At 46.9% G+C, this 23,201-nt stretch overlaps 4 protein-coding genes across 6 annotated transcripts in view; 1 reads left to right on the top strand and 3 right to left on the bottom strand.

Moving 5' to 3' along the window:
• Positions 1-870: 870 nt before the first annotated feature.
• LEAP2 (liver enriched antimicrobial peptide 2) lies at positions 871-2,849 on the bottom strand. Its single transcript, XM_019620501.3, has 3 exons — positions 2,691-2,849; positions 2,150-2,286; positions 871-1,261 (listed from the first exon to the last, which is right to left on the bottom strand). Exons 1-3 carry the CDS (start codon positions 2,745-2,747, stop codon positions 1,225-1,227), a joined length of 231 nt encoding a protein of 76 aa, XP_019476046.1. The 5' UTR covers positions 2,748-2,849; the 3' UTR covers positions 871-1,224.
• Positions 2,850-6,662: 3,813 nt separating this feature from the next.
• On the bottom strand, positions 6,663-7,285 carry UQCRQ (ubiquinol-cytochrome c reductase complex III subunit VII). Its single transcript, XM_003210485.5, has 2 exons — positions 7,059-7,285; positions 6,663-6,880 (listed from the first exon to the last, which is right to left on the bottom strand). The coding sequence occupies exons 1-2, from the start codon at positions 7,210-7,212 to the stop codon at positions 6,786-6,788; spliced, it is 249 nt and encodes an 82-aa protein (XP_003210533.1). The 5' UTR covers positions 7,213-7,285; the 3' UTR covers positions 6,663-6,785.
• A 1,504-nt stretch (positions 7,286-8,789) lies between these two features.
• On the bottom strand, positions 8,790-11,775 carry GDF9 (growth differentiation factor 9). Its single transcript, XM_003210484.5, has 2 exons — positions 11,041-11,775; positions 8,790-10,035 (listed from the first exon to the last, which is right to left on the bottom strand). The coding sequence occupies exons 1-2, from the start codon at positions 11,462-11,464 to the stop codon at positions 9,086-9,088; spliced, it is 1,374 nt and encodes a 457-aa protein (XP_003210532.1). The 5' UTR covers positions 11,465-11,775; the 3' UTR covers positions 8,790-9,085.
• A 2,450-nt stretch (positions 11,776-14,225) lies between these two features.
• Positions 14,226-23,201, top strand: part of SHROOM1 (shroom family member 1) — a 28,663-nt gene continuing 19,687 nt past the window's right edge. The window contains exon 1 of one of the 3 annotated variants that reach the window (XM_085236531.1): positions 14,226-14,577. The gene's annotated coding sequence lies outside the window, so the exon portion shown is untranslated. The remainder of the gene's footprint in view (positions 14,578-23,201) is intronic. The other 2 variants (XM_010719241.4, XM_085236532.1) reach the window with 2 other exon arrangements.

Genomic DNA, 23,201 nt, shown 5'->3' with positions numbered 1-23,201 from the left:
TAAAGCTGTTAATGGTGAGCAAAGTATTATATACTAACTAGATTTTTTCCACATCTGTATAGTATATTCTATGTATTTTGTGGTATTGAGATTATAGAAAGTTTAGTGTCTGAAACATGCGTTTAATGTGTATTTTTAAACAAATTTATGGCAATTAAAATATTTGGAGAAAAGGGTATCACATTTCAATTTGTAAAGATCTTTTTAACTACTGTGTCATTAAAATGCTTTGTACAATGCAAAACTGTAACTGGAGAAACTAAGTTTAATAAATATCAAATAGATTTTCTGTATTAAACTTCAGAGTGGTCCTGTCTGTTGAGTGGGCTGTCTGCTCCCTGCTGCTGTGTTTTTAAGCAGAGGTCTTCTTTTTTGATCAAGGTTTGAACAAGGGAAGATGCATTCAGTATATCTCAGACCCTGCTGATATTTGTCAATCAAAAGTAGCTTTGTTTCTCTCAGCTCTTTGAGTTAGCGCCTACCTGGTCAAAATTTTGATAAAAGGTATGTTGAAATAATAGGATTCTTCAGGCAGGGAGGTCAGCTTGGGACGTAGGCAATTTTGATTAGAAATAATTTAAAAGTAAATACTTCTTCCAGTTATCACCAGATATATTTAGTATATTGAATCTGCTAGCACTATTATTATCAGTTTGTTTGCTCTCTCTTCTAACAGGCCTTTATTTGAAGTACGGATAAGAGTTCAGCTGTTGAGACTGAAATGAGATGGAAGCGTGATCAACTTTACGCACTTGCCAGGTTGAAGGATAAATGTCTAAAGTCCACTCTGAAATAAGCACTTCTGCTTGAAATGCCTGATGTGCTGTCACCAAACACTTTGGTCACAGGATGCAAGGAAAAATCCAGGTAGTTTGCTGAATATAAATTTTTAATACACTCCTTTAAAAATAATAATAATAATAAAAAAATATATTTATATATATATATATGAACGATTACAAAAAAAGAACAAAACAAACATGAGATGCAGAGTCCTTTTATTGAGCTTGGCCAGAGTCATCCTCAGTGCGTGCTGCAGAGGTACAGCCTCAGTGAGCAAATGCTCTCCATCTCTTTGAAGTCCTTTTACCAGTTCTCATGACAGGAAAGTCGAATGTACTTTTTGCTGATTTGCTGTCGTAGCTTCTGAGTGGTCAATAAATATGTCCCAAGTAGAGCTGAGCCATGGTAGCAGTAACAGTGGCAGGTGTTCCTCATGGCAGGTCACTCGGAGGCCGTTCTAAGGAAGCAGCGGTTCTTCCTGGAGGACAAAACATCATCAGGCACTGACAGCTCAGACTGGCAGGGCATAAACAGGTCTGTCTGGCCCTAGCAGTGCTCATCTTACTCAGCTGTCGCAGTGGTGCTGCTTTGGATCTCGCTGACATGGTACGTGTTACCCAGGTCTAAATAGTCAGATTGTGGTGGACAAATTATGCAGAAGAGACACCTTTCTGTCTATTTATCTTCCTGTAGCTGCTGTTACAGTTCATCCATGCCAGTCGGTAGAACCAAAGGAAGCATTTCAAATGCATGCAGAAGAGGAGCCTGACTACCTTTTCCTGTAGCATTTGCGTGTAGATGATGTATGTATTCTGTTCCTCTTCCATTTGCTTTCTGGCAGGAGTACAGTAGGTGCCACACAAAATCAGCTTTCAGTCGCTAAGTAACTTCAACATCACTTTTTATATGTATTTGGACAGTTTACTCATACCTAGCGTGCATGGCAACTGAGGAATGTTGGCTTTAGTATTTTACCTCTCTTTGATCTGAGAGCTTAAGTAGTCCCCATTAATTAATATATGCTTTAAAATGAACAGTATTGGCTTTAAGAAGGATTAATTTTAAGGCCTCTTAGCCAATACCTAAATTCAGTCTAGAGTTCTGTGTTCTTTTTTTTTTGAGATGACTTTTTTGGGGTAGCATTGCAGTGGCTGAGGTTTGTCATTAAGGGCACTTGGACTCTGGTCTGTTTGTACTGCTAACAAAAGAGGTCTGAATCTATTGCTCCATCCTTATTCCTGGCATCTTTTTCTTTTATGCACAGAATTAATCCCATATCTTGTTTGATTGAGAATAAGGAGGAGCTTCCTCTACATGACACAGTATCAAGCATCTCTGAGCTTCGATATTGATTAGGGTTATTTACCTGCATAGCATTGTAATGCATTCACTGTTATCCCTACATGAGGCTCCAACAGGTCTCAGTGAGACTCCTCTCCAGAAGGGCGTCATCCGCTTCTGCCTGAGCAGAGGCTGTGGTTGGTGCAGGGAAGCACAGTGCACCTGGAACAGAGTTGCAGCCAACTGTCAGGAACATGCAGCAGCAGTAGGCAGGGGGTCGTTTTGATGCTCGGGTCAATCATCTTAAACATTTTTAAGTGAAGGACTTTAAATCTTTCTTGTTTTCAGACATTGCTCTCTTAAAGTATGGTTGCTTATATCCGAGTCCTAAAGAAATAGTTATTAAAAATCAACATTTTAGTTACTTTGGGAGGGATGGCAGTTACTTGCTCAATTACTTTGCAGAGTAACCCATCTTCACTAGGCAGTTGCTCTACTTCTTTGGGATGCTGAATCTGCTAAAAGAGCTCTACCCATACTGCAGACTCCTGCCAGTTTCTCTCATTCATGCACCTCTTTGCTGCCTGACATTTGAACTAGCACTTCAAATAGTTATCTGTGCTTACCTGACACAGCAGTAGTGAGAAGAATAAAAGGAATGCCACAGTTTTCAAACAGTGCATCTTCACAGTATGAGCTGCCACTTCAACTGTAGGAGCAGCCGTGGGCAGAGGAGGTTGGAAGAGCCCCGAATAGAACTTCCCAAGCTACAGCCAGATTTTTATAGACTTCATTCTCTTATCACTGCATCAGCTGTCAGTCATTACAAGAACAAAGTTCATTTAGGAGCAAGAGGGAATTACAAAGTTAGCATCTACTGAAGTGATCTGGTTCAAGGCCTATCTATCTAGCTAATAATTTACTCTCCTTCCATTTGTACTTTGTCTGGTCAGCTTACCAGATTTGCCAACTGTTCCTTCTTTAAAGTCTATCTAGCATGTTACCAGAACTCCGTTGTGTGCTTGCAAGTAAAAGTGTGGGTGGCCAACGGTATCGTGGTGAAGATCAAAAAGCCATAACCTTATTTGACTTCTGTGACATTCACAGTATGCACAGCTCTGAGTTTGCCAGCTGGGAGGTAAATACTTTTCTCCTGAGAGTATTTGGAGCAGAGAATCGAACTTTCGATTCTGCTTCTCATTCTTGGTGTGTAAAAGAATCACAAGCAAGCCATTTAACCTTTCTTTCCACAAAGTAGTACTTGGGAATCAGATGTAATGTTTTCCATGTGGGGTTTGGAGTGCAAAAATTATGTTATTACTTGATAGGTAAATCACAGATCTGTTCCTTCAAGGATCCTTGTGTGCAGTTAATCTCTGGATAGCTAAGCACAAAAGTGGAAGAGATGGTTGCAAGGATTTTGTGGAGGTGAGTTGAGATGAACACTCTCTGCTGTAGTCTGTATCTCCCAGTGTAACTCATGATTAATCTTCTGAAAGGTGCCAACAAAACTCCCACTGATGTGGACAGGCAGACTGTAATTAAGGGGAATCTTAAACTTTTCTGTGGTGATACGAGATTGCCAACAGCTTAGAGAAAATAATGTTTAAAAAGGACTACATACTGCCTCTCATTTTTTCCAAAATATCAAAGTTGAGACATGCTTGTCCCACTTGTCTCCCACTGAGACAAGTAGGAGTAGTGTGTTTCTAAGATTACGCTCTGTAAATGCACCTTGTCAGTATTTACTCCTTTTTGTTGGTGATATTTTATGCATTCAGCTACCATGTATGTCCAAGTATGCTGTGTCTGTCAAGGAAATGATTCTTACGTTGCAGAGTAACAGAATACCGATGTAGTTGTGTCAAGTTTTCCATGCAGATTTTGAAGCAGTCTGTTAAAAAAAATAATAATAAAAAATAAAAATTCAAGTAGTCAGGTACTGTATAAAAATAATTATGCGTTAGCTACATTATAAATCCAAAAGTGAATGCAGTAGGCTACAGTTTTCTGTGATTGCTTAATATGGAGGCATAAGTGCCAGCGTGGAAGGCAAGTTACATAGATTAAGATAATACCTGCTATGTTGTCAGGTTCCAGCCTACAAATGATTACTGTGAAGCCCAAATTTCACTGGGATTAAATAAAAACCCTTTGCAGCATATTGCCTCCAATCCACTGCTGGAAGATTTATTCCTTTCCTGGGGTTCTTCTTAACTTTTCTCACTTCCCCTTATTTGTCTTGCTTCCCTGTGAGGAGAAATCAAAACTAGTCTTTATTTCACATTCTTGGGTCTCACATAATCATTGCAGATCAAATAGCTGAACTTCAGTGTTGTGTTTTTGTTGTTTTGTTTTTTTACATTTGGCTGTGAATTTCTCAATCCTTTCTTCCACTGAATCCTTTCTTTACATACATCTGAGTTTTAATTAATTTTTTCTTTGCTAGGCACTATAGAGCAGAGATGGGGAAAAAGCCAGTGGTTCGTTTTGACTTCACCTGCACAGGTTTGAAATGGCATCTCAGCTCTATAGCAGTGCCTTCAGGATGTCATTGTTTCTCAGCATGTCATTGTTTCTCAGCTTTTTTGGCTAGCTAAAACTAGTAATTTGTGATGATACATCAAAATTGTTGTGTCTCCTAGGCTCTTCATAGTGTGTAGTTGCAGATCCCTTTTAGGCTGCAATCTGTTTCACTCATGCAAGAAAAAAAAAGGGACTGATTGTTTCTATGTATGCAGGTGCAGCGCAGTCCAGGTGTCTACTGCTGGCCAGTAGATAGCCATTGCAATTGTTTAAACAATTGACAAAGAAAACATAAAACATGGCTGTGTTGTGCCACTTTTAACATTTAGTGAAGGAACATCAGAAATAAATTAGGTGATGGAGGAATTTCCAACTGCACTGTTTGGATTCTGAAACGCTGCTCAGCTGCACTCCCACGCAGCACTGGCAGGTGGGAGCCATCACTGCGTGCCCACGTGCCAAGTTTGCATCTCGCTTCCTGCTGCATGGGCTGGGCCTGCAGGCAACTGCAGAGATGAGAACAGCTCAGCAGGATTGCAGCAGGCACAGCCAGCAGCAGGAGCAGACAGGGAGCAGCTCCAGCCCACCTGCTGACCCTGCAGCATGAAGGTTAAAAGCCAGGGCCTGGCAGTGCTGCCGCTTGAGGCTGACAGGGCTGCTGGGTTGTAGGTAAACTCACCAGGGCGGCTGAACGTGCCACCTGTTTACAGTAGTCTAGCAGCTGGTCAGGACATAGTTCAGCTGTCTGTGAATGGGGGCAGAGACCTCATCAGAAAGGCTGGGCTCTGTTCTGAGCTGCTCATGCTCAACAGAACTGCTGAGAGGCATTGAAAAAAAAGTATTGATTCTCGCACTGTGTGAAGCTCAGATGTCCTGTTATTCAGGCTACAAATCAACTGCTGTCATCACTCTTTGAGGGTAAGTAAATAGGACCCAAATAAGAGTCCTGAACAAAATATGCTTGCGGACATCTTTGGCTGCTCTCAGAACTGGAGTGCCCAGTTCACTGTTCCCTTGCTTAAGTGAAAGATAGGATTGAACTGAAGGAGTTAAGCAGAGATTATTTGTAGCAGAACTTGCAGCACTGAGTAGCTTGCTTTACTTGTTTCTGCCAACTTCAGACTGCACTTGGCAGTACAGAGCAAGAAAACCTTCAGCTACAAAAGTTGTGAATCCCCCAGCTTGTTGAAGTGAGAGACTGAGCATCTTTGCCTTCCAGACAGCTCAGCCCTTAACTCACAAAGGAACTATCACAGAATAACGTCACACACTGCAGATTAGATAAATTTTCAGTACCAGCTACAGAAATAGCATGATAGGGAGATAAATGTGTTACTTTGCTTGTGCTTGAATTTGAGACAGACAGCTCAACACTAAAAAAAAAAAAAAAAAAAAAAAAAGAAGATGATAAAGGAATGAGCCAAACATTGTGGACTTTGGAGAGCAAAGCGTGTCGTATGCTTAACTGCCCCAGGGTAAATCTGACCCCCAGGGTAGTCATGTGTTTGAAAATATAATGGTAGCAATAGAGTTCCTTAAATCATCCTTGGGTGTTAAAATAATCCTTTTACTTCCTTGTAGTTCCCTAAGAACTGCTTTTAATTCGGCCAATTAACACTAACCAAACATCAGAACTGCAGTTTATCATCGAATTATTATTAATACATACGATAACCTGGTAGCTGTATAGAGGGTCAAAGCTCATATTCAATTCTGAACCATCAGTCAGGTTGGGCAATTTTTGTCAGTATCATATCAGACTGTTTGTTCTTCACAGGTACAGAGACTAGAATGCATTTAATTCAAGCAAAAAGTGGCTAGTGAGGGAAAGATAAAGGGATCAAAGAGCTCGCCTCTGTACTGTTATTTCTCATCACCTGTATTATAGCAGGGGCTGTCTTCAACTAACTGCACTAAGAAATATTTCCTGAAAGTAGAGCCAGAGAGTCTGGAAATGTAAAATAAAGCAATTGGAGCTTAGAGAATTTTAGTACAGCTATCTCTCAGAATGAAACTCACCTGACAGATAACGTGGTGCAATTCACCTTAAACACTGTAAGACACAGACTTCATATGGGACAAAGTTAAAGTTTATTAGGCATTATTATATATTATCTCCCCATCCCTCTGGTTACATGAACAAGCACAGCAACCAGCCGTTGGTAATACAGAGCGGTAAGGTCTTAGAGACGCAGTCACTGGTCGTTCTCATAGTCAGCAGGGTTCTTCCTCTTCAGCCTCTCAAACTCTTGTGTGCCCCAGGAGTAGAGGAGGTAGGCGCCCGCGAAGGCTGGAAAGGAAAAGGAACGCTGACAAGGGCAAGGCACGGAGCGGCCTGGGCCACCGGCAGTGTTTCTGAACCAGCAAAGCCCCACCACGACACCTCGCTACAAAACCCCGCCGCCCCACTCCGCCTCCCTCAGCCCCTGAGGACACCGGGCCTCCTCGCAGCCCCGCCGCCTACTCACGGGGTGCAACTTTGAAGACCTGCGAGCTGAACCGCCGCCACACGTTGGGCAGCCCGTCCGAGAAGACGTTGGGTATGGCTCGCTGCTCGAACGGCGACAGGCTGTAGGTGATGATGTGCCGCACCCGGGCCAGGTTCCCGAAGTGGATGCCCATGGCGGTACCGTGTCACCTTGTGGGCTGCGCTGCCGCCGCGCGCCCCGGAAGAGGAATCTCAGATGCTGCTTCTGCTTCCGGGCCGCGCGGCGACCATTGGTTACCACGGGTTACCATTGGTTACTATGGTTACGCTGGCCGTGCGCGCCTCCGCTGCGTGAGGCCCCGCCGATCGGCGCTCCCCTCAGGGCTGCGGGCGCCTGCGGAGCTCGTCCCGCTTCCCATAGGTTCTAACAACCCCACACAGGCTAATTAGCTCCGTTAAAGATGCAGCTTCTGCTGGCTTTGCAGGGAAGGGGAAAGGAGAGGAGCAGGGCGTGTTCGGAGCTGCTGAGGGTGAGAAAGGCGTGGGCGCCGTGGCGGTGGGCTGTGAGGGCGGTAACGACGCTCACAGTTCTGTGCCTCCTCAGCCGAGATCCGCGCTGTTGTACCGCTGTACAGAGGGCCGGCTGTGCTGTCAGACCGCGCGGAATGAGCCCTGTAATCCATTGCAGATTTCTGATACGAGGTCACGCGTTTCTGTGACTGTATTTTACAGCTTCCATAGCCTGAATGCTTTCTCTTGAATTAGCTCTTTCACGCTCGTGCTGAAGACCCAATAACTTTGTTTTACACCTCCATACTTATTTCTGCTGAATCAGCTGCAGTGTACCCGATCTCTTCAATCCCCACAAAAATGCTGTGAGAAAAAGTCACGAAAGGATGTTGCCAGAATTTATCACTGAGAGAAGAACCACAGAGATAATTTGAAAGGAGAGCACTTTAAATAAACAAATGTTTGGCAGAGCTGAATTCCCACCATTTGAAATGGACTGGTGGGAGTGACACTTCTTAGGCAAGGAACCCTTTTCTTTTCCAACCCAATCAAATACTGCGCTGACCTGGGGCAGGAGCTTGTTTGACATGGAGCTATTTTGCCTTGAGCTCTTGGTAAGATGTACCCTCACACCGAGCCAAAGTAAGCACTAGTTGTAGCGTAGCAGCCCCAGGCTAACGCAATCAGTAGAGGCTGTGTTGTACCAGGCAGCGCCGCAGCTCCACACCGCCTTCAGGCTCACGCAGAGGCACTGAAGCACTCCTGCTGCTCTGCCAGCGTGCTGGGAGCCACGCGCAGCCCCTTCGGGTTCAGTGCCTCCCCCCAGACCAAGCAACGTGGAACTGTGAGAGTCATGATCTAATGTTAGGGATTGGTAGGGAATGGAGGAGTTTATGCAACAATACATTCACAAATTGTTTTAAAAGCTATTCTTAGCTATTAAAAAAAAAAAAATGCACACAAAACAGCACTGCATTCTTCTATTAAAAAATCCCTACGAAAGCAGTCCTTTGTGTGAGCTGCAGCCAAATCTCCCTTAGCTTGAGTTCTCAGCCTGCAATAAGCATTTTCTGCAGCATTCCTACAAGAAAAGCGCTGGGGGAATTGGAAATTTGGAAAGGAAAAAAATGAAATACTGAGAAAGTAATTTTAACATTAGCCTTTCCTCTTTCCCTAGAAGCATAGCAGAAGCATCATTACAAAGGATTTCTTTATATAGAGGAAGACCATCAGACACTGAATTTAAGTGATATGAGTGATAAGCATTCATTTTATTTATTATTAAATCTGTAACAAAATAGCTTAAAATAGGCATCTGGTAGTTGAAACCACTTCTGTTCAAATGCAATATTATTCCAATAAAAAGATATTTACATTTATTTTCACGTTCTAGAAAGACTGAGTGGCTACAAAAATAGTGCTATTATATAAACACCCTCTTATCCCATGCGAAATCCTATTCAGTTTGAAAGAGGTGTTAGAATTACACAAATGCTACAAATATTCTGAGAATGCAAAACACCCAAACTAAGTGTAAAGCAGCTTAGGATACACCCACTACCGACAAGTGCACTTAGTAGCTATCATGTCCTCGTATTCTTTGTAGACTATGGAGCCATCAGGCTCTATTGTCAGGACGCTCAGTGGGCTGTATTCAGCAGGAACACAGGAGGGCCTGGGAACAGAGGAGTCCAATTTCTCATATATTATGTTCTGCACCATTGTATGTACAGGAGAGCCGTAGCGGTGCCGAACCACCCTGGGACAGTCACCCTTGCAGTACTGAGGGCTGTATCGATGCGGTGCTATTATCCATTTGTCCCATTTTAGTTGGCTAAAGCTTAAACGGAAGCTGTGAAGCTCACACTCGTTTTGAGGAAACAGAAATTGTTTGAAATATTCACTCAAATTTTGAGGCGGAGTTGCTGGAGCTTCCTTCAGATTCTCTTCCCTTCGATGCCGAGATGCCCTTTTACCCTGCGTGTTCTCTCTTCCTTGGCCACCCGTCACATCAGCGAACAGACTGTTCCTTTGCTTGGGCCGCACCGGGCTTTTCCTTCTGTGCCTGAGTGAGTTCCACCTGTGATAAGCTTGCTCGCTGGTATCATTTAGGTAAAGAAGAAGAGAAGGGGGGACCAGAGCCATATTGATGAGATTATCCTGTTTAGCGTTATGTTGTGGGTTACCCAAAAGACAAGTGAAGTTCACAGCCATGTGAATATTCCTCCTGTTAGCAGCAATGAGAGGCTGCAGAAAAGAAGTCACATCGATCTCAACCCACTTGCGCTTTCTAACTTCAAAGTGCAGGCTAAAAGCTACGGAGTGCGAAACGCTGGGACATACTTGGCTAGAAAAATCATGCTCCTTAACAGACAAATGGCACGTGCACATAAAGGAAGAAGTGGGAACTGAGGTGTCAAATGAGTAGAGCAAGACAGACTTGAGTAAGTGCTCGAGAGCAGTAACACGATCCAGGTTGAAGAGCAAATCCACCGAGTGAAGGTCTCCTGAGAAGGGAAACAGATCTTGCACAGTTAGTGCATCTTGATTTGTCACCTGTACATAAATGCTATGGCGCAGTTGATAATCAGAAATTGTTAAGCAGCAGAAGAAACCAATTAAGATGCCCGTATTTTTGTTATATGGAATGTCTACTTAGGTCAGAACCAAAAGTTATCAACAAAACCAAAGCCGCCCAAGGCTTTTAAGAGGCATTAGCACGCAGTTAAGGAGCAGCACACAAAGCTGGCAGTTGTCCTTTCAGTTCTGGGAAGGGGGAAGAGGAACCAGACACTTTGAATTGTACAGAAAACAATAAAATGAAATAGTATAAGTTTTAAAGGGTGTGCTGCCAGGCTCCCTTTAAAACTTGAAGTTTTTAACATTAACTGCAGTTATTCTTCCTGCTCGCATATTCCTGACCAACAGCTGCCAGTATCTCTGACTAACACAAAGCAGAAAGTCGATTTTGTCAGTTTGCTTTTCTCTTGTGAAGCAGAAAGGACAGCTTCCAAGCTATTTTGAACTCATATTTCTGTCTCATTCATCCCTACTGTAGGATACACTGTTCTTGTCATCTCCCATGATGTTATTTGTATTTCCATCTCAATTCTGAGACTGGCTGGCCCTCTCTCCAGGTGTGGAGCTGAATGCTCAGCACACTGCTTCTCTCACTGCTCAGCACTGCCTCTTTTCCTCTGAGTTAGAAATTGTTCTTTGTGACCACACAAGTGCATTAAGTGATCTCCAAACTCACAGAGCGCAAAGGATTAAGAGTCAGATGAGGGCTCTATGGATTTAATGAACTTACAATACGGTTTATGTTAATGATTTTTCATCTGAAGTTACAAGTTTAAACAGCAGCCTTAAAATTCGCTTTCAGAAATTGGTTCAGATTCAGACCACTGCTTTAACTGTTGCTGTATTTAGGATACATAGCACGAGATTGACTATTTAAAACCAAAACGCCTACAGCAGTCTGAGCTGGGCAGCTCGGGTAGCTCCACACCTACCTGTAATCAGATCCCTGTGGCGGTGCTGGCACTCGGAACACGGGGTGAAAAGTCGAACGGTGTTATAGAGGTGGCTCTTGTGGGCCTTCGGGATTCCCTCCTTGGTGGCATACATCTTATACAGCCTCTTCATGTACCGCAGGGCTCGGGAGTCCGGCTGGAGCCTGGGGGTCCCGCTTTCCCAGCTCTGACGTCCCTGGTCGGACAGCACTTTGAGCAGGGGGGGCAGGAGGGCACAGCCTCGGCTCGCACCCTGGGGCAGCCGCAGCAGCGGGTGGAGCTCGCTGAGCTCAGGAGCTTCCAGGAGCCCGGAGAGTTTGTCAGGTGCTGCGCGATCCCTGGAGCGGGGGGAGCACTGGATGCTAGAAGAAAGCCACTGAATGCAGCAATAGAAACAAACGCAGATCCTCCAGGTACCCGCCATGCTCTTCGGAGCTGCAGCCTAACAACGCCTCCCCCAAAACATTCGAGAGAAAAAGAACACGCGAGCACGAGCCCTTATATACGTTTCAGCTGTGTGCGATTTCTTTGTGATTAGAAACCAAAGGCAAAGCTCCGCAGCTGGCTGTGGAACCCACGTGTGTGCGTGCGGCCGGGCTGAGTCTTCGCACGTGGAAGCATCTCAGCACCAAACCCCGCTTCTCAGGGTGAAACTTCCGCCTGCTGAGCTGCAGTGCGCGGCTGTTCGCGGGTCAGCCGGCAGGGGGAGCCGGGAGGCGAAGTGATGCCGCCGGGCCGGCGGTGTGAGCGCGGGCTGCGGGCGCTCCGGTGTTTGTGGGTTAGCTATTGAAGAAAGTGCAGCAACGACGCCGGTTATCATTGCTAAACGTGTCTAAGATGCTCCCGAAGACTCCATCTGGAGAAGCACTGAGTGCTTGGAGTGTTTAGAAACTCTTCTTACAGGATGTAATGAAAGGGATGGATTTTTGTTTTATTTAATAAGGAAAATGTGTAGGCAAATGTTTTCGTGCCAGGTGTTTTTAATTAGAGCTGTGCTATCGGTAATCTAGGGAAGTGCCGCCTGTAATCTGGCTTTCACATCTTAGGGCTTTTAAGTAAGGAGTGCTCGTTCAGAGAATGCCTAATTAACTTACAGAATTCCTTCCTTTGAGTGGAAGGTTAATTCAGATAACAATCTCTAATGTGAAACAAAGTAACCTTTTCTTCTTAGATCTCTTAAAGCTGTTTTGACTGTGATGGAAGGTACCATGGGATACCATCAGATCTGTGCAACACAGCTTTGGATGAGGTTGGTACTTTGGTTCATTTTAAAAATACATCCTTCAGTGACACGTGATGAGCTGATCTGCTGCTCTCTTGTGCTTGTAAACCATTCCCTCTCTGTGTCAGTGTCAGACAAACATGACGATGGTTTCTGCCATTCCATGACTATTTAAGCTGCTCTCCAACATCTCTTCTTTTTTCTTCACCAAGTACCTCATTTGTACTATCACAAACAAACAGCAGTCTTTGAATTTTGATAAAGCAGAGAAGACTTGTGGCTTTGCCCTGTAGTTAGTTAATGACATTTGTACGTTTCCACAAGAGAGCAAAAGCATTGATTTCAAATGCAGCTGGTTCTGCCCCAACAGAGTGCTTCACTTGGGCTTACTGAGCTGATTCAGAGCACTGTGAAATACAAGAAGCACCAGGTGCTCTCTGTGAGGTCCCTTAATAATGCTGCGGACCCATAGCTAACTACATGCACACTGTATCTCTGAGCTCAGTGCCTGCTGTCCTGCTCTGAGTGTAAAGCTTGCTGCGTGCAGTGCTGTGATGAGCTGCGCTTCTCCATGCCAGGAGCAGGGCATGCTGCAGAAGTGCTCTGCTGCTCCTTTGGATGCACTGCCAGCAGCGCTGGAGGCTGAGCGTGTAGCACAGCATTGAGGAGAGACCCTGTGGGCACTTTGTACCACTGGAATTAATAACTGTTCTTGGCAGGGTGGTCAGTTGGTTCATTTAGTACACGAGTTCGGTGACTGAATAGGCAGTGGTGTGAGAAAAGCTGTACTTCACCCTTAGTGAAAACAACCTCCTGGCACAGGGCAGCCCTCCTTCGGTCCCTGGAATGGAGCCGGCCCTCCTCTGCTCGTGGGCCGTTGGGGCTGCTTGGCTTTGTCAGTTTTGCTGCAGTGAAGGTACGTGCTTGTGGAGTGCTCACTTGCAGCTCTTCTGTACTGAAATCTTGGTTTACTACTCATGCACGCGTTGCTTCCCATCAGCCATGTGATGGTAGGTGATAAATGTTGATTTGCAGTGTTCAAGCACGGCACTCAGCCTCACCCGCTCAGCAAATACTGCACAGAAGCTGCTGGGTCTCTCCTCGTTGTAACCAGATATTCATTAAAAAAGAATGACGAGAGCTCGTTCCCCTGCTGCTCAATCCATCCAGGGCTGTGAGGCAGCTCAGGCTGTGCCCTTTGTTCCAGAAGAAGGTAGGAGGTGAGGTGCTGGCTTTGCTGTGCTGGTTGGGAGGCTGCTGTTAGTGTGATACCATGCAGTGCTGTCATCAGGCGCACTTTTTGGCTTAGAGTGTGCTGGTCAGTCATTAAAAACAAACCAAAGCACTCTTAATAAACACAGAAATAGGTTTGCTTCTCCCTTTCTATTTTACTTTTTCTATAGAAATGGGAAGGATAAAAACCCAAATAAACTCTGACAAGCCAGGAGATGGGGGCTGATGCTTGGCGTTCCTCCTCCTGTCTTTGTGTGCTGCGGAGCTCAGATCTGCCACGTCCTTAGATCAGTTCAGTTGGAAGGGACTTACAAGCATCACCAGACAGCAGTGATCCTGCTGCTGTCACCTGGCCTGGGGCAGCAGATGGGCCAGGTAAATAACAGTACCCACATGTGAGGTTTTTCAGATTTTTTAAATCGTTTTCCAATAAAATAGCAATTCCAGCCGGTATTCCCCAGGACCGGGTCGTGGCTGTAAGGTAGGAAATTGTTTGTTTTGTTGGGCTGCCGTGCGTGTCCTTGTGTGACCCTCAGCGAGAAAAGCTCTGAACGGTAAGGCAGCCCGTCGGGGCAGCTGGGAACCCACGCCGTCATTCTGCCCAGCGCTGCCCGTTCCCACGGCTTCGAGGCGGCCGCTCCGCTCTTTCCCCGTGTCCGTATGTCCGTGTACGTACGTATGTGTGTGTGTGGGAGGTTCTCCTCCTTTCGGCCCAGCAGCTCCCGCTCCCAGCTGCCTCCCCTGACCCCACCTCCGTGCCTCCCCGGGGCCGGGCGCTCGCAGCGCTGCGGGCGCTGGGCTGAGCGGGATCCGCTCCGGCTCCGCTCCGTCAGCTGCGCTGCTCGGGTCCGACTGCTGAGAGCGGGTTACCCATCTGAGAGCGATTTGGGACTGACGGAGGTAGATGGATTTGGGAAGGGAGGAGGGGGAAGGATCGCTTATGCAGCGACTGGAGGCCGGTGAGCCCTGAGGTGCTTGGGGAAGTTCGGAAGTAGCGCGGATTACTGGACTGCTGCGGGGCGCTGATTCCTGCCTGAAGCGGTCCCAGCTGGAGAGCGGCTCTCATCTGTGCAACGCTAAAGGTACGCTGTCCTGTCGGCTGCTAAAAATGGTCTTAAAGATGATTGTATCTCATGTGATGTTATCTCCGCGGCGAAAAGAGCTCTTTCGTAGATTAGAATAAGCGGCGTTACATGGCTAAGGCGGCTCTGCTGTGCATCAACGTGGCTTACTTGTGCCGTCCTCAGCAGGAGGCTTTCAAATCTTCGTGGTCACGGTCTGAGCTGCATCGCTAATTCCTGCAGACATCCCGGGCCGGTCGTTGCGGGTCTCCTTTGAGCAGCAAAGGTCTCCTGAGCGCCGGGACGGAGCAGAGCGACTGCACTGCACTGCTGTGAGCTGAGCAATTCCGTGCTGAACTCCTGAGCGCTGTGCTGTACGATGTTCGGAAGTGTTGTGTTTATGAAGTATCTCGCAGCAGTGCGTGCTTCAGAGTGAAAGTCTGTGGGAAAACGTTACAGTTAAAACTTGTGAACCGACCTGAGCGTACAGCTGAAAAACAGAAATCCAAGGCGAACAAATCGGGTAGAGGTGTGGCTGGGAAGGAGAGGTGTTTGCAGGGGAGGGGGAGAAAATCCCAGGAGACTTTCCAGTGATTTGTGTGATGAGAGCAAATGCAAATGATTTTCTTATGAATCCACCTGGGAGGTTTTGTGTGCTCTGATGCTGCCTCTTGTCTGCTGTGTTTGGTGCTGAGCTGCGAGTCTGAGCACACGCAGGGCTGGGGATGTGGCAGTGCTGCCCTGCTGCTGTGCCACCTCTGTGTTTCGGAGTTGAACCCTCCTGTTCAGCTTTGAACAGCAAAGTCAGCTTTGGAGTTGAACTCGCTTGCTGCCTTGTTCTGACTTTGCTGGAGTTTGTTTCAGCTGATAATTTGCTCTCTGGCTGTTTGCTCGGTCTGAGTTTTCGGGACAACGTGAGCAGAACAAACCCCGTGTCCCTAACAATGATCTTAGAGGATAAAATGCTGTCTTCCCTATTTTCAGTAGCTCTGAGCTGTCGCTGAACAGCTGCATTTGGAGAAGGGAACTAATTTTTGTTTTGCATGGATTTGCATTAGGGGTGCACTTTGTTCTTAGCTCTGAAGAGCCTCCCAAGTCTGGCCAATTAATAATCTCCAAAAAATGCACACCTTAAATGTCTAAGGATTGTCCTTATCCTGCTGGAATCTCCAGGAGCTCCCAGCCATGGCTGGGCTGACTCTGGCCTCATCCCAAGGGATAAATGACCCGGCTGCCTCCAGCCCATGCCTTCAGATGCTGAGCCCGACTGCCTCTGTGGGCTCCTGGTGGGCACTGTGGGCTCTGCCACTGACTGCCCCAGGACCTGGCAGAGCTGAGCGGGTGGGAATGGGGCTGGGAGGGGTGGGGCGGACACAAATGGAGTAGGAGTTCTGCAAATGTTCTTTAAACATAATTACAGGCATGGATAATTTTCATACAGACAGCTAAAAGCAACGAGGAGGGGAAAAAAGAGCAAATTGTAGTTAGTTCCTTTTTGTTTGTGGTGTTTTCCTAACCTTAGTTATTAAAATCAAGTTTTAATTTCTTTAAAAGTTATTTGCAAAGGAAAGACTGGTTAGAAAAATGGTGCCAAGTCTCATACATTTAGCTCAGTCCTTAAACACATTCCAGTTTCTGTCACCTTCCTCTTCATCATCTGCTCTTGTGACATCAGCTCACCATTTCTACAGGTGTGTGGCAGATCCGAAGATCCACCTGAGCTTAATGCTCATCTGGAACTTAATGTTAATTTTGTACACTTTCACAAGTGAACAAAAATATTTAAATATTTCATGACATGACAGGAACATTTCTTGGAAGATTCTTTGCTATCGGGAGAGTGATGATTCTGTGGCTTAGAGAGGCTGAGGGTTCGGGCACTGGATGCTGTGGGGTGTCAGAATGAATGGGCTGAGCTGGGGGTGAAGTTGGTTCCATCACTCCTGGGGGTGTCCTGATCTGGTAACCTCAGGTTCCCCTGGCTGTACTGTGCACTCCGAGCCAGAGTGGGGGTTGGGTAATGAGAAAATTACACCTAAATCCAGTTCTGTGCGTTACCAGAAGTGATACAGGATTTACATTTTCTGTTCTGTGTGTGTGTGTGGGTGTAGGCTTCGTGTTTGAGAGTGAGCTATTTGTGACTTTTTGATGTGCAGATGATGGCAGTGCCTGTACTCACTGTCAGGGTGTGCAGCGCTTGAGCTTTGAGACTCTTCATGCAGAGAATGAAGTGCAGGATAAATGTAAAGTGAATGAATGTAAATAATCAGTGTAAACAAGCAACTGTAAATAATCAGTGTAAACAAGCAACTGTAAGTCACCATGACTATTAAAAACTATGGACTTGTCAGCAAGAGATATGGTCACTTTCTTAGTTGCAAGTGCTGATCTCTTTGCCCAGCCAAGTTTGGCTCTTCTAGTTTCCTTATGATCTTTGCCTTCCTCTCCATTCTCTTCCAGAACAGCACTTCTGTTGATTTATTTTTGCCTCTGCTCACACCTCTTCTAAGCTTCCTTGCTGTGATGGCCTTTTCTGCTGTTTCCCTGGCCTGCCGCTCTGTTCTCAGTGCTCTCCTATTCTGCTGTGTTCCACTTAGCACTGCTTCTCCTCTTCCCTGTGTGTGCAGAGCCCTTCGCTCCACCCACACATGATGGTGGTGGCACAGAGATGGAGCACAGCTGAGGGCTGCTGTGTTGTCAGCAGCTGGGGGTGGTGCTGTGCTTCCAAGGGGAATTCCAGGGATGGCCCTGGGAGCTGTGGATGGCCTGCATGCAAAGCTCTGTGTCACTTCTCTAGTGATGTGATGTGACGTCTGTTTGGAGACCTCTGATATTCTTTTTGAGTTTGGTTGTTAGAATAATAGCCCTTTTACTTCTTGAAATGTGCTCGAGCTGCCTTGCATAATGGATGGATTTTCTTCAAAAGCTGCGTTCAAGAGCCATTGGTTTCACTCCTGCTGGGTTCATGTGCTCATCGGCTCCAGTGCAGTAAATGAAAGCATATGGAAAAGAAATACATGTTACCAGTTGTCATCCAGAGCTGAACTGTACTTAATACCCAAGGATCTTCATGTCGTGTCTCCCTATCAACACTGGACACTTTTTGCCTTAAAGAGCAGCAAGCTGCCAGCTCGCACTGCTGTTTATTTACCTGCAATGGTGGCAGAGCTGCACCAGCCTGTATTTGGAACTCAGTCGGGTATTGCTCCTTTTCTTTATGTCATCTGATGGCTGCATTATTTATTTAGCCTTCCCATAACAAAGACACCATTGTTTTAAAGTGTTGTGAGGGAAAGCAGGGTGCCTGCATCTGCCCTGCGACCGTACTGCTGTCCCCCAGCCCCTCATTTCTTCATTTCTCTAAGTGCAGGGGAGGATCCTGTCCTGACCACAGAACAGGCAGCAGCTGGGGAGCTGCTCACACGGGACCCTGTCCCAGGGGAACCCTGCTGTCCTTCTCTGTTTACTTCTCTCGTATTCTGCTGTGCCTGAGAGAGAAACAAATGGGCCTCGGTTGCCTGGGAAGTGGTGGAGCAGCATCCTGCGCTGCTCCTCTGTGCTGCCACTGTGTGATCCCTGAGTGTTCCTTTAAATGCAGTGACAAGCTTTGTTTACATTCTGGCTCAATAATTACCTGTGGAAAAAAAAGAAAGCGTAGAACTTGTGAGCAGCGATACTTTTGTTGGACAGAAATGTCCCACTGCTGTTTGAACACCCTTCCGCTTGGCCGGTCTGTGGAGCTCAGGGTTTTACAGCACCAGAGCCGAGGTGGGCGTGCAGCAGGGCTGTGGTTGCCTGTGCTGGGCACAGGTTGGTACCTTTGGTACCCACAGGGAGGGTCCGCCCTCTGCTGATAGCACACGTGGCCACAGAGGAGAGGAAGGGCTGCAGCGCTTGGACTGCTCAGCACCAGACTGCTGTGGTGCAGAAGGGAGCTCAGCAGTGCTGCTGCTGCTGCAGTTGTCTCAGGGTGGGTAGTGCACTTGTCTTTGCTCCCTGCTTGCACTGACTGACATTTGTGCCACCCTGAGCTGATCCATCTCAATAAACCAACAACAATTCCAAATCAGTTCCTGAGCAGCTTTTGTTAAACGAGCAAACCAATTCAGCCCAGTGCAGAACCCAGTGCACACCAGAGCTGCTGCTGGGGGGGATGGGCTGGTGCTGGGGATGGCACAGAGGACATGGGAACAGGAGGGGTGAGGATGGTATCTCCCCTTCCAGCAGCAGCACACCTGGGAGTGACTGCAGTGTGGGATCTGCTGGAGTTGCACAAGCTGCAGCTATGGTGGGGAAAGGTCCGATGTGGCTCTGGAGGTTCTGTCCTCTTCTCCCAGTACCTTTAGTTGTGCAAGACCTCCCTTATCCATTGCTTCTCTGTACAAATAAAGCTATTGAGGTATTTGCATGGGATGTGCTGGGTTAAAAGGTAAAACAGAAAGGTAAAACATACAGATTATTCAATAGATGTATACTGTGTTTAGTATGATTTCATTAAAATGAGGCTTAGATGTTAGGAAGAGGTCATAAATGTAATGGAAAACTGGATGTATGTTACTTTAGGGGATGCTAAAAGCTATCTTCTTCAATCCAGCCCCCAGCAGCAGCAAGGTGCCTTCATGCCTGCCTGCTATTTCCATTGGTACAGTTTGCACTGCAGTGACTGGAGCAGTTTCCAGGCTGTGGCCCAGGGCTCTCTGGCAGTGCATGAGCTGTACCCAATGAAGTTCACTTCGTTTAAGAAACAGTGTTAAACAGTGGCATTGAGCCCATTGTATGCCTATCCAGGCTACTGAAGCCCTTTTATTAAGACACTAAACCGTCACTGTTCTGGGTGATACAATGTTTGGTGTTCCCCCGGAATTCTTCTGCAGGTTCAAATGGCTTAGGCACTGAAGTTTTAGCACTTAAACACGCTTACAAGGTGCTTTCAGTTGGGAAACTTGTTCAGCTAAACATTGTTTTATTTTTCTAATCAGGCCTTCAAATATGATTTGATTGTTCTGACCTAAAGACCCACAGTTACATATTTTCTGGGAACAAATCCCATAACCTGACCCGGTCAAAACCTGCAGTGGAGGTTTCTGTTGCTGTAAGCATGGTTGTGCTTTTACAACGCAAAGCCTTTGGCAGCAATACCAACGTTTCAGGTAACTGCTGGCATTGGTGCTTGCTTTTCCTGGGCACTCAGCTGTTTGCTTCTGCTCCACACTGCAGCTGGAAGCCCTGTGTGCTGAAACTGCCTGTACTGCTGGGATTGGGAAACCATCCCCATGGGAGCAAAGGCAGGAGAAGCCTCTCTGAGTGGCTTTGGCTGCAGAATGTTTTGTATGAAACTGGGGACTGGAGGAACGTAGGGGTGTTGGTCTTTGATATGGGGCACATCTGTATGAATTAGAGCAGTGGTAGTGCCTTGTGTTGCCTTTTGTCTATAACCTGCTAACAAAAAATTAAGTACGTCTTAGGAAATGCTGGAGAGCTACTGACTGTGTTTGCTGTAAGGTTACGCAGCAGGATTAACTCCTGTAGGAATTACTGGGTGATGGTAAAAGGCACTGAGTGTGCATCTGTAGTGATGCTCCAGTCCTCTGCCCCACGCACTGCTCTGATCGCTCAGCAGTGCAGCTGCCAGGCCTGGGGTTAATGAGGACTCTCAGGGAAATTATCTTCTCTGTTACGCTGCTGCTATTTGGATGGTTTGGGTTGGTAAAGCCTGAGATTGTTATGTTTTCTTCCTATCTCTGCCACCACTGACCTAGTTTTTGAAGCTGGTAACTCTGAGCAGCCATCTGTAACCCAGCTGATGCCAAGTAATGAAAATAACATCGAGAGGTAACAGCCCTCCGGGTGGATTGCAGCTTTATGGGTAGCATTTGCTGTTTGTGTTTGCACAAACAAACACCCCTCTGGGTTTTGCTTTCTGACCTGTGATGCAAGGGGTTGGGGGCTCCAGGAGCAGCATGGGCTGCTTTGGTGGTGTTGGAGCTACATGGTTTGTGCTAAAAGAGAGTAGCAGAGCATGAGGTGCTATTAAGGTGAGCTGGCAGCAGCCTTCTTAGCTGTTTTGTGCATTTTAACCAGAAATACAGTTCAGTGTCTTCAGGAGCTGCATGCATGTGCAGAACTCACCCCAGCAGTGGGAGCCTGAGGCAGGAGCCCTGTAGAGCAGTATTCAGAGGTTTGGTCCCAAAGCTGGATTTCTGCTTTTCTGCTTCTAAGCACTTCTGTGCTGTGCTGTGGCAGAGCAGCAGCCGGGAGGTGTGCTGCTGGCCACTGCTGAGCTCTGTGCCCTGAATGTTACGAGATCAGATGCATCTCTGAGGACACAGGCTCTGTCAGTCCAGGGGCTCCCAGGTGTCTCAGCTTCCAGTTCAGAAATGCACTGTGTGTCACCATTTCTGACAGCGGGGCAGAGTTTGGAAACATGCTGTAAATGTTCGGGAACCCAAGGACAAATAAAATGAATCTCAGCTCAGTTGTATTTACAGAACCCTTTAGTGATCTTTACTCCTGACCATTTGTTGTTATTGCCATGGAAGTTTGCAGATAACAAACCTAAGGGTGCTTTCTCGTGGTGTGATGATCTCCCAGGGGTGCAGTCACTCCCTGCTGATGATGGAGGAGCAGCTGTTGTGTGTGTGGCTGCGTGGCACAGGAGGGAGCTCTCTGTCTTGTTTCCCATGCGTTGCAGTGTTCTTATTGCCAAGAGCACCTGTAAGCCCTCTCCTTTGGGGTCTCCCTGCTGCACATCATTTGATCTCTGTGAGCCATTATCACATTGAGGAGAATGTGGGGATACGGCCAAGGGCGTTCAGCCCAACCTGCAGCATTTGGTGCGGAGGCTGGGAGAAGGGTTAATAATTAATATTTGTACAACGTGGATTTACTGTGACAGCTGGGGGCTCTGAAGGAGCTGTTGTGCCTGTTGGCTCGGCCTGGTGTTCGGTGCTCCTGGTTCCTTCAGGCCCCTGCAGCACCCACCTCCAGGCAGCCCTGCTGGGAGATGCATGCCATCGTGGGCTGTGTCTGTAGCTTAACAGCTTCTTTACAAAGCACCTGGTCTGTCTTTTTGGAGGAGCATTAGGAGGCACGTGATTTGTGGTTTGGACTAACTAGTGAATGTGATTATTGTATGCATAATACCACGTTATTCTAAGTTACCAATAAGAGTTGTGCTGGTTTAGGGGCTGGGGCTGCGGGTCCCTCACTTCTTAATGGATTTATCCCCTCAGCAGTGTGGGAAGAACTGGGTCACTTGTCACCAGCCTGCACGTAGGAGATGCCTGCCAACACGTTTCATTTAAGGATGCTTGAATTTCGTAGAACTTCAGTGTCTGTGAAACTTTTGTCCAGAGCGATCAGGAGAGGGAATGTGGGCTCTGTATCCGGGAAAGGTTTAGCTGCCCTCTCAGCCTTGGTGCCTTCTGAGGGCTTAGCAGTTCTCCTGATACAAGTGCCAAAGCTCACAAAGATCTCTGGCAAATCCAGGAGCTGAAGCCAACAGGTTAGCTGCTGAAGTTTGCTGTCCTTGCAGCACCTGGCAGAGGCAGGGATCAGTGCCTGAGGCACAGAGTGATAGAAGGACAACTTTGGCTTTCTGCATGTTCTCTTTTGCATGCACATTACAGCCTGTTATGCTCAGAACTGCAGCACTCACCCTTTGGACACCCCTGGTACGGCTGTGCAGGCCTGAGGTGTGGGGGAAGGCGCAGTGCCTCAGCACAGAGCTGTCATGGAGGGCAGCTCTGTTCTCTGCTGGGCATTGCACAGTGCAGCACGTATCCCCCATGGCTCAGACCCTTTGAAGCCATCCTCTCACCTCCCGTTTCTGGCTTCCTCCCCTCAGATACTCAGTCACTGCTTTCAGAAAATGTTATTACAGGCAGTGACTGAACAGGAGCTGGTTACTCAGTAACCTGCTGGAGCAGCTCTCTGTTCTCGGTCACCATCAGTAAATCTGCAGCTCGTGTTCTCTGCTGGAGCACAGAGATGGAGGGCTGAACCTGGATCCTGAGCCTGCTCCTGCTGGAGAGCAATTGGCTGCTTCTCACCACCGAACATAGCCACGGCAAGCAGGGTGTTTGGGTTTATTTCATTTTTGGTAGAGATCTGAAGATCTCCCCATTTTTCCCCTAGGAGACCATACGTGAGAACAAATGGGAGAGCTGTGCCTGTGTGACTGCCCAGTTGGCAGCTTAGTTTGAGGAAAAAATAGTGGCATAAAATCGGCTTATTTTTTAAGCTCAGCTGGAAACAATTCGGAATTCATCTCACCAGATGAGGATGTTATAAATGCAATATCAGGCTCCAGCAAATAGATTTGAAGGCAGGGAGGAATTTATTACAGAGGCTTGAATTGTTTCACTCACACAAAACAGATGAAAGCCTCAGTCTGCATCTTCTGCGCTGCTCTTATGAGAAAAAGCACTTTAAAAAAAAGAAATCACAAACCTGCAGCACATAAAACACAGCCTCAGTGTTTCCCTGAACCGCCTCGGTGTTTATTGTGCCATCCTTTTTCAATTCATCCTCTGAAAGCGGTGCGTCATTCTTTAGGGAAGGCTGGCAATGGTGGCTCGGTGGCATCTCGTGGCTCCGGGCTGCTGCTGAGCCGGGCTGTGCTCACAGAGTGGGCACTGGGCACG

The sequence above is a fragment of the Meleagris gallopavo genome, chromosome 15 (genome assembly GCF_905368555.1).
Source record: "Meleagris gallopavo chromosome 15, MGAL_WU_HG_1.1, whole genome shotgun sequence".
In the NCBI taxonomy this organism is placed as follows: Eukaryota; Metazoa; Chordata; class Aves; order Galliformes; family Phasianidae; genus Meleagris; species Meleagris gallopavo.
The sequence above is the reverse complement of the archived record's forward strand: the minus strand, read 5'-3'. Positions and strand labels throughout refer to the sequence as shown.